The sequence below is a fragment of the Scomber japonicus genome, chromosome 2 (genome assembly GCF_027409825.1).
Source record: "Scomber japonicus isolate fScoJap1 chromosome 2, fScoJap1.pri, whole genome shotgun sequence".
Classification (NCBI taxonomy): Eukaryota; Metazoa; Chordata; class Actinopteri; order Scombriformes; family Scombridae; genus Scomber; species Scomber japonicus.
In genome coordinates this window covers 2,249,474-2,260,700 of record NC_070579.1, presented here as the reverse complement: position 1 = coordinate 2,260,700, position 11,227 = coordinate 2,249,474, and the positions used below count along the sequence as shown (strand labels likewise).

At 40.1% G+C, this 11,227-nt stretch overlaps 1 protein-coding gene across 1 annotated transcript; it reads left to right on the top strand.

Moving 5' to 3' along the window:
* Nucleotides 1-385: 385 nt before the first annotated feature.
* On the top strand, nucleotides 386-4,088 carry LOC128377354 (nuclear factor 7, brain-like). Its single transcript, XM_053337299.1, has 3 exons — nucleotides 386-454; nucleotides 2,183-2,285; nucleotides 3,447-4,088. Exons 1-3 carry the CDS (start codon nucleotides 386-388, stop codon nucleotides 4,046-4,048), a joined length of 774 nt encoding a protein of 257 aa, XP_053193274.1. The 3' UTR covers nucleotides 4,049-4,088.
* The last annotated feature ends 7,139 nt before the right edge of the window (nucleotides 4,089-11,227 follow it).

Sequence of the window (11,227 nt, the reverse complement as noted above, 5' to 3'; positions counted from 1 at the left end):
TGTAATTTATTCAAAGCTATTAAATAATTCATGAGATTTATGTATTGCAATTGCATATAAAATTTCCATCCATTTGAATTACTTAGATGTAACATAAACATAAATATTGATACGTTTTAACGGATTCAATTTCATTGGTTTCGCAATTAACAGATTTATGTTGATTTTAAGGAATCTGAATAAATACATTCTTAAAATTTGATTATTTCAATAAAATCAAATAGATGCACATACTTAAAAAATAAACTATGCCATGATTCATTTTTCTGAGTGAAGGAATAATTAAACTAGTGAGGCCACAAAAACCTAAATGCCCAGTATGGTTTTAATTTCTGCTGACCAACCTATTCACTGTGTCCTTTTGGGAAAAATAGTGCAGGCAGACATGGCGAGTCAATCACCACAGAGGAGAATGTGGAACAGAGAGGTGCAGATGAGGGAGAGGAACAGAGAGGTGCAGAGGAGAGGGCTGGGGCAAGGCCTTACTCAAAAGATCCATCTGAATGGCCTTCACCACATGAAATGAGCAGACAGGCGACACACACATGTTGCAGCTTCAACCATCTGCGATGGGGGCATTTCACTGAAATCATACAAATAATACAAACACAAATAATACTAATACAATAACATAAAGTGACTGAAATTACAGCTGGGTTACATAACCATTAAAAAAAATTCAGGCGGGGGTGCCGGGTGGGGGGGGGGGCCTGCAATGTATCTGCATACCCCTCAAAGTATGTAGTTGCGCCCCTGGTTTGGAGTTCAGGGTTTCGATCTTCAGCATGCGACTGAGTCTTTAGTTCGAACGTACTCTTTAAACTAATTTAAAGAGACCCAACATTCCCACATGAGCAGCACAAGAAAGAACTCCCTTTTAATGGGAAGAAACCTCAGGCAGAACCGGGCTGCAATGTGCCTTGACCGGTTGGGGATAAAATCAATAGAGAGAAGGAGAAGTAGAAATGAAGAGGAGAGAGAGAAATGAGAGGAGAGAAAAGCACATAGAAAATCAACATTGAAAATAGTAGGTCCAGGACAGGAACTGGTCATCCCGATATCCCCACCTCCACCCAAGGGGTGTTCTACAGTATGTCTATATCAATATCTACAATATATATATCTATATGTCAAGTCTAAATTTGATAACTGGCTGACATTGAACTGTTCACAAATCCTCAATCTTTGGTGTTCCTAAGCCCTCAGTGAACCAGGCAGCCACAGCCCTAGTCCCATCTGACTACAGCCTGAGACTCTTAGGCAAGTCCTCCCTTATCCACTTCTATCACCAGACCAGATGGAGGTTTCGCTCACAATCCAACTTTCACCATTTATCAAGCAATGCAATGTGCAATGAGAATTAAAGTCTATTTTAACTTTTGCTCTACAGTCTAAGTTTAGGGAAGCAGTTCTGCAACAGGAAGCATCTTCTGTGGGGTGATGCTTTAGGCAAGCCTCTAACCACAGGAAGCGCTGGTCATACACGTCCTCACACAGACCCCACATGCAGCATGCATGTGCCTAGCTATCGGAACATACCAGTTGCATATCGAAGCCATACCATATAAAGATATGTTCACAGGTTCAGAAGTGTGTCTTACTGGAGCTCCTTGGTAGCTGAATGGTTATGGGATCTTAGCTGCAGGTCATTCCCCCCTCGCTCTCTCTCTCTCTCTCTCTCTGTTTCCTTTCAACCTCTTTGCCACCTACTAAAATAAATCTATATACATTGATGTTTCATGTTCGTAACCAAATGTAAATGACTACATGCTTTATGCTTAAATGATTCATAACAAAGGAGTAACTTAAACAGACCATTAAATGGTTACAGACCTATATCACATACTTAAATGTTAAATGATTCAAAGCTTAAAGTATTACATGATTAAATGTTGAGTAAGAAAGTAATATAATGAAAAGAAATGAGTACTTGATTAAAGGATAAAAATATTAAGTGGCAAAAGAAAAATTTGAGATTTACTTGTGTATGTGCGTGTTGGTAGGGTGGTGTGTGTGTGTGTGTGTGTGTGTGTGTGTGTGTGTGTGTGTGTGTGTGGTTTATGTTAATATTATATTTTTCCTCATAATTGTAATACCCAACATTTATTTATTTATACATTTATTTTGACATTTCCACTTTTGTTCTCTTTTTATAGATATGTCTGCTGCCACCAAACTGAAGGCCCTGAAGGTCTGGCTGCTGTCTCTGGTGTCTCTGGTGTCTCTGGTGATTCTGGTGGTTCTGATGATTCTGGTGGTTCAGATGTATCTGGCCTTCACTCACCGTGAGACTCAATTCAGTTCAATTCAATCATCATGACACTTGACATTCACACACACACACACACACACACACACATACACACCTCTGGGAGTTTGAGGGTTCTGCAGTATCTTAGCTGTTTCTAGGACTGTACTCTTCTGGACAGAGACCTCAGATGTTGTACCTGGAAACTGCTGGAGCCACATCTCCCAGTCTGTGGCCTCCATGCATTGTGAGGAGCTTCTATGTCTTGATATCAGTGGCCTCTATCTCCTCTTTTGGCCAGCTTATTATACCAGCGGGGAATCTGATTGTAGCGACTGCTTTTCTGAAAGGCCGCTAGAGGCTCTTATCTGTGACACGTCCACAAAATCATATTGAAGTCCAGATGATGTTTTTACTGCAGTTTATTTGAATGAAAAAATCAAAAAGGACTGACAAGCAGCTGTTCCACAAACATATAAAAACCCTGATGTGATCCGACTGTGAGAATAAAGTGATGAGGCGATGGTGATGATGATGATGGTCAAACAGAAAATTGTGTTGCAAAGTGAGTTTTGTTTCTCGAAATATAACCCCCCTCCTCTAGCTCAGTTTTTTCTTTGTCTATCTATGTGTAGTGACATTGAGTCAGAGGCTTTCTGTAGTCAATCCAGGCAGTGTACAAGTTGGTCTGTCTGGTCTTGCAGTCTTGGGTGACTGCTCTATCTACCAGTAGCTGGTGCTTGGCTCCACTGGTATTTCTACCAATTCCCTTCTGGGCCCTGCTCAGGCCATGTGCCTATTCATCTTAGCCGCTATGATGCCTAACAGGAGCTTCCATGTTGTACAGAGGCAGGTCATTGGCCAATAGTTGGACGGAATCGTGCCCTTCTGGGGATCAGGACTGTCCTCCCTTGGGTAAACCAGTCTGGGTGCGTCCCATTCATTAAAAGTAACTGACTAGATTACATACTGTAATGAATACTTAAATGTGTTTAAAAATTGAAGTACAAGTAACGACTTAATTACAATAATTTGAGTAGCTGTTCCTTCCTCCCTAGTTCCTTCCATCATGGGAAATATAAAACTCAAATAAAAAACTGGCCACCCAGCTCAACTCAGTTAGGCTACTTGAAGGTAAAGTACATCCATCTGTCAAGTCTCAAGTTTTGAAAATAATTCCTCTCTAATATTTCTGTAGTGTTGGCATCCAAAGACGGGACTGTGGCTCCTCTGGAACTGAAGAGGGTCCAGCAGTATGCAGTGGATGTGACTCTTGATCCTGATACAGCACATCCTAACCTCATCCTGTCTGCTGATGGGAAACAAGTATATGATGGTGATGTGAGGAAGAATCTCCCAGACAACCCAGAGAGATTTTCCACAAATCCCTGTGTTTTAGGAAAGCAGAGTTTGTCTTCAGGCAGATTTTACTTTGAGGTTCAGGTTAAAGAGAAGACTAAGTGGGATTTAGGAGTGGCCAGAGAGTCGATCAACAGGAAGGGAGACATCCCACTGAGCCCTGAGAATGGTTACTGGACTATATGGTTGAGAAATGGAAATGAGTACAAAGCTCTTGAAAACCTTTCAGTCCGTCTCTCTCTAGAGTCTCATCCTCAGAAGGTGGGGGTGTTTGTGGATTATGAGGACGGTCTGGTCTCCTTTTATGATGTAGATGCTGCAGTTCTTATCTACTCCTTTACTGACTGCGCATTCACTGAGAAACTCTACCCATTCTTCAGTCCCTGTAAAAATGATGGTGGTACAAACTCCGCCCCTCTGATCATACGTCCTGTATATTAAACTGCCTGATCTAGTTTCTATGATCAGCAACTTATTAAGCAGCGCCAACAATTATTGTTTTAATGATTATGTTTTAAATACACTGTAAATACAGCCACAGCAGTCTATACTAGCAGTCAGTGGATTAGAGACCTTACAATGATGATCAATTTAAAAATGAAGAGTTGGATTTTACTTTTAACTTCAGTATCCTCCCATTATTCATTCATTAACCTCTTCATAGTTGATGGATCCATCATGAGAAACGCGAAGAGAAACCAACAGAGCTTTAAAATCTAGTGAACATCTCAAAGTTTGTAAAGATACCAAGTCTGTATCAAGACTGAATGTTAGGGAAATATATCTACAGTGATGTTTAATATATAAAGATATTTTTTTCATTAAATGCAATGATGCAACCATGAAATTCACATTCATCATATTAAGGTACAGCCTTTTTAAATCTGCATTGATTATATTCCTTCACTGTTTCTACTGTTTTATCTTTGATTATTTTATTCTCTAATTATTTTATTGTTGATGTTTCATGTAAAGCACTTTGGATGGCTGATCTGTGTTTGAAAAAATTACCAAATAAAATTGTTTAAAAATCCTCATAACAAGTTTGTCATAGATTGTTTTCCTCTCAAAGTCACTGAGGTTTGTACAAGTTGCCTGTGTTTCCCTCCTGTGTCCAGCAGATGGCAGCATAACAGCACATGTAGTAGGTTAGAAATGTTAGATTTAGATTTTATGTAAACAGGCACCCCCAATCCCCCTATTTTTGTTAATAATTGAACTATTCTAACATTTATTCTAATAACTGACATTTTACAAAGACTTTAATATACATTCATACTGTTTTACATCAACGTAATGCATATTTACGCCAATAGATGGTGCTCTAGTACTGCTGTGGATCATTAGGGAGACTGTAGCTACCCAGCTCAGCTCATGCGCAGCTCAGAAATAAACAAGTTCAGGAGGAAGGCGCTAAGTTTGGTCCTCTCTCTATTAATCCACAGGTACGGTAAAACTCATTTTTCTGCATTTAGCATGGTTCAATATCTAATGTAAATGCTTTAGAAGTTGTTTGGTAATGTTGTGACATGATTTTGAGACATGTAGTGTGTTTAGTAAGCTGCTTCTGTAGTTAATTATACCGACGTGCATCAGCTGGTTAAACTGTTTTTCATGTCGAGCTATTGTTAAGAGTATCAGCCAGCAGTGAGTAGCAGTGTTAAGAGAAATGTTATGTTCAAATTACATTCATGTTTCCGGCTGGGTATCGCCATTTTGTTCTGTGTGTGTGTGTGTGTGTGTGTGTGTGCGTGCGTGCGCGTGTGTGTGTGTGTGTGTGTGTGTGTGTGTGTGTATTCATGTGAAAACAGGCAAAAGAGCGTAACCTGTAAGAATATTGTAGAAAGGCTTTTTTTATATATTATCCTAGTGTAATGTGACGCACACTAAATGCATTGTCACAATTTATGTCATTTTGGGTTGTTTATTTATGTCATTTATGTGAGAAGAATATTTTATATGAGTCATAATGCTCAAATATTGTCCCTTGTTTAAGAGAGTTGTGTCTCCCTCCTGTGTCCAGCAGAGGGCAGCATAACAGCACACATCAGAGAGAGGACAGGTTGATAAAGGCAGGGACAGACTGCACACACCTCAACTTCATCTGATTTATTAACAACTACAGGAGAAAATAATGTTAACACAACTGTCGGTTTCTGTGTAAATGAAAACTGACTCGAACACTAGTGAATACAGCTGATTATATTTACTTTGTTCCCGCAGCATTAACACAAAAGTTAAAGTTAAACACATTTCTGACATTTATTAAATGAGGTTGAGTGAAGTTAAAAAAAACAATTTCTTCATGATTACAATGCACAAAAAATAATGAATAATTCTGTAATGAAACTCACAACTGCAAAATAAATGACATAGAGAAATGTATTTATTGTAGTCATCTGATTTTGGACACATCTCTTTTAAGGCTAAAAATATATAGATTTTTCATTAATAACAATATCTCCATTATATCCCAACAACACTGATAAAGAAAACTGAAGATAGAAGCACAGGTATGCGACAGGGCCAGCTAAACTACATAGAGATCTAGTTTCTTGTCTGTATTTGTTCCCAGATCAGCACTCACGGAGACCACCGGCACGGCAAGAGATGGATGAGGATAGCTCTCTCTGGAAAAGTAATGTTTCAGTATGTTAACATGGCATACTCAGGATTTTCTTTTTCTATCTGGAGTTTGAACCACATGAACTACAACCCCTGGCAAAAAGTATGGAATCACCAGTCTTGAAAGAGCACTCATTCAGACATTTTATTCTGTAGAACAAACTCAGATCAAAAACATGATACAATAATAAGGTCATTCCAAAGTGCAACTTGTTGGCTTTCAGAAACACTCAAAGAAATGAAGAAAAAACATTGTGGAAGTCAGTAAATGTTACTTTTATTGACCAAGCACAGGGAAAAAAATATGGAATCGCTCAATTCTGAGGAAAAAAATATGGAATCACTCAAATTGGAGGTAGAAAATAAGGACACACCCAGTCAATTTTCTTTCCCTAAATGGACACCTGCCTCAGATTGGATCTGCTCGTTAGTCTGCAGTTAAAAACAGTGCAGTCATCACACCTTGGAGGGCTGCTGGACCAAGTGGAGTGGCAAGAACCATGGCTCCAATAAGAGAAATGTCTCTTGAAACCAAAGAGAGGATTGTGAAACTTCTCGAAGAAGGTAACTCTTCACGCATGGTTGCTAAAGATGTGGGCTGTTCACAGTCAGCTGTATCCAAGATATGGACCAAATACAAACAGCATGGAATGGTTGTTAAAGCCAAGCGTACTGGTAGGCCAAGAAAGACATCAAAGCATCAAGACGAAGAACTGAAGGCCATTTGTCTTGAAAACCGAAAAAGTACAACTAAACAGATGAAGCATAAATGGGAGGAAGCTGGAGCCAATGTGTGTGACCGAACCGTAAGAAATCGCCTGAAAGAAATGGGATTTTCTTACAGGAAAGCAAAAAGAAAACCATTATTGACACCTAAACAGAAAAGAACAAGACTGCAATGGGCTAAGGAGAGGCAATCATGGACTGTGGATGACTGGATGAAAGTAATCTTCAGTGATGAGTCAAGAATCTGCATTGGACACGGTGATGATGCTGGAACTTTTGTTTGGTGCCGTTCCAATGAGATTTATGAAGAGGACTGCCTGAAGAAAACAACCAAATTTAACAGTCCTTGATGATATGGGGCTGCATGTCAGGCAAAGGCACTGGGGAGATCACTGTGGTTAAGTCTTCAATCAATGCACAAGTTTACATTGACATTTTGGACAGTTTTCTTATCCCTTCAATTGAACAGATATTTGGGGATGAGGAAATAATTTTCCAAGATGACAATGCATCGTGCCATAGGGCAAAAACAGTGAAGGCATTCCTTGGAGAAAGACACATTCAGTCGATGTCATGGCCTGCAAATAGTCCAGATCTCAACCCAATTGAAAAAAATGGTCCACATGAAGGCTCCGACCTGCAAAGCTGATCTGGCAACTGCGATCAAAGAGAGTTGGCACCAAATTGATCAAGAATACTGTTTGTCACTCATCAAGTCCATGCCTCAGAGACTGCAAGCCGTTATAAAAGCCAAAGGTGGTGCAACTAAATACTAGTGATGTATTTTGAATGTTATTTTTTGGTCTGTTTTTCATGATTCCATATTTTTTTCCTCAGAATTGAGCGATTCCATATTTTTTTCCCTGTGCTTGGTCAATAAAAGTAACATTTACTGACTTCCACAATGTTTTTTCTTAATTTCTTTGAGTGTTCCTTATTATTGTATCATGTTTTTGATCTGAGTTTGTTCTACAGAATAAAATGTCTGAATGAGTGCTCTTTCAAGACTGGTGATTCCATACTTTTTGCCAGGGGTTGTATATCACAAATGTTTCATTCCACCACATATGGGCTGGAAAACTGGTCATGTAGACTGGATCCAGATAAGGGCAGCAGTACCAGAACTTTTACACCAGGTTGAAAAGCAACAGACTTTTTGTCATTATGATGTTTCATTTTACTCTGAGGCTGGGACAGATTTTCATGGGTCATCTGACATGCATGGTGGAGATGCTCAAGGAAAGAACTGACATAGTCCAGCACATTTTTGTTCAGCTTTAGGCGTCTCAGACAGGCGTTTTTCTTTAAGGAGCCGAAGGGGACCACGCAACACCATGTCACGGGGTGAAACCTAAGGACCCCTGAGGGGTTTCTCTCACAGCGAATAACAGTAGAGGGAGACCTTCATCCCAAGCGTTGTTGGCCTCTAAGCAAAAGTCCTGCAGTGGGGATTTTAACGCCTGGTGGAGCCTCTCCAGCGCCCCTTGACTCTCGTGATGGTAAGTACTTGACTTAAAGTGTTTAACTTTTAGCTCTGTCATAATCTGTGCAAATACCCTTGACATGACATTTGTGCCTTGATCGGTTTGGATGGTTTTAAGTAACCCTAAAGTTGAGGAGAAATGTTGTGAGGGCTTTTATGATAGGTTTAGCTTTTAGATGGCCTCGGGATGTAGCAGCACACATGACGGTCAGGATATACTGATGTTCAGATATAGTTTTTTCCAATGTTCCCACACAGTCCAACAAAACTCGGTCAAATGGCTCCCCGAGCACTGGGATTGGATGCGGGAGGCTGGGTGGCACAGGCTGATTGGGCTTTCCCACAACTGGACAAGCATTGTTATCAAAGTCACAGTTATTAAAAACCTTTAGTTGAATTCAGAGCTGCTAACCATGACACAGATCACAGAGCAGGTTGACTTTAAAAGTTCCTCATATGAACTGTGACTGGTTTCCAGTATCACCTCAGTACTGGGAGGAACTGCAACACAATTAAACAGCTTAAAGTCAGAGTCATTTGTTCCTCTGAGTGACTTTAAAGTGTGTGTGTGTGTGTGTGTGTGTGTGTGTGTGTGTGTAACCTGCTCTCACATCCTGTTTGCAAAGCAGATCTTAATCTCCATGAGATTTCCCAAATAAATAACACTTTATAAAAATAATGATAAATGTTTCTTCATAACATCATAAAGAAAGATCTGAAGGTTACAGAATAAATGAGGGTTTATGTGTCCTGTTAAAAGTCTAAAACATTAGACATTTACAGTAACTGTTTGTACAGTGTAAGTCAACAGCCAGCCTCTCACATGAAAATGTTAAAACATCGTTTATCCTTTAAAGAGAATGCAGTGAAGACTTTACAACCCAGAACAATCGGCAGTATCTGCATTATATTTTCCACAGGCATCTCTCTATAGTATAGACTAAATTAGGTTGTTATAAAAATATAAACATTTAATAATACCGAAGGATGTTTTTTTCTGTCACCTTTCATTATCTCTCGTTTGTGTTGCAAATATTTACTAAATAGAGAAAAACTTGAGTTTTGTGAGACCTTGTGTGTCGGCTTTTCTTGTTCAAAGCCGTGGTGTTCCGGTGGTGGTGTGTTTTACGCACGTCTTACAGAGTTTTGCTTCCACACTTTGAGAAATTATAACTTTTATTTTATTACTTAAACTTGTTCCGAATTGCTTCATTAATCAGCTCTACATCCAAAAGAAAACGAAAATTATGTTTATGAAAACGAAAACTATAAATAACGTGGTCAAAAAACTGTTTGTCACCACCGCCTTCTGACCAAACATTTAGTGCGATTTTTCCATGCCGCGCGGCACAACACATCATCCATATATCCACCCGCCACAAGACACACCCCTCGCCGGTGACATGTCCACAGGGAATACGAGAAATCTCAAACAAAACAAAAATACCATACACTCTCAGACTCTCAGCAACAACAACCTAGGTCATCACAAGCAGATCAAACAACTACTTCAAACACAAAATCAACTTAATCATCATTCACATTCAACGGCTGCCACATACCGGCCCCTAATTGTAATGCTTAATTACCAATTATCCAATAAATACAAAAAGCCGTTATTACGCATATTACAGTGACAAAGCCAACTTTTTTAACATTTCATAAACATTCTTATATTGATAGTCCAATGTAGATTTAATAACAAAAGTCTGTGAGCGAGTCCAAGAGACTACTAGCATGATCAGTCCATTTCAAAAAAGGAAAGCAAAAGTTAGTTTGAGTTCATCAGTTCTTCACACTGCCACGTGGCAATGTCGCAATGTTTTGTGTATGCATATGTATGGGGCCATATCAGTATAAGTGTAGAGTCGGGGCAGACTCCAGAAGAGGAGACTATGGAAGCCTCACTCTGCCTCCAATAAGAGACACAGCTTTGTGATAGGTCTCTCCAACACAGATGTCTTGGTCTTGAGCCGAACACGACGAACCTGCCCTTTGGAGTCCATCATTGTCTCTGTAATTCTTCCCTTGAGCCATGAGTTCCTTGGTGAAGTTTCCTCTATCAAAAGCACAAGGTCTCCAACGGTGAAGTTTCTGCGGGGCTTGTGCCATTTCTGGCGCTCCTGCATGATAGCCAGATACTCCCTGACCCACCTTTTCCAAAACAGGTCGGTGATGTATTGCACCTGCCTCCATCGTCTACGAATATACAAGTCCTCCTTTTTAAACAAGCCAGGTGGCAGTATTGGTTTGCCTTTAAGCTGGAGGATGTGGTTGGGTGTTAGAGCTTCGAGGTCATTAGGGTCATCACTCGATGGGGTGATGGGACGGTCATTGAGTATGGCTTCTGCCTCGCACATAGCCGTTTGAAGGGTCTCATCATCCAAAGTCTGCTGCGTCAGCACTGAGAAAAGAACTCTTTTGACCTGCTGTATAAGGCGTTCCCAGACTCCTCCATGATGCGCTCCATGGGAAGGATTAAAGGTCCATTTTATCCCTTCTTGCACAAGTACTTTTTGCATCTTGTCCTGGTTGAGCTCCTGAAGGGCTGCTTTTAGCTCTCGATTTGAGCCCACAAAGTTAGTTCCATTGTCCGATCTTATTTCCTTTACTTGTCCTCTTCGGCATATGAACCTCCTCAGAGCATTTATGCATGCATCCGTGTCAAGGGCATGTGCAACCTCTAGGTGAACTGCCCGACATGCCAAACAAGTAAATATGACTCCATATCTTTTTACTGTAGTTCTACCCCGTTTCACATCAATGGGTCCAAAATAGTCCATTCC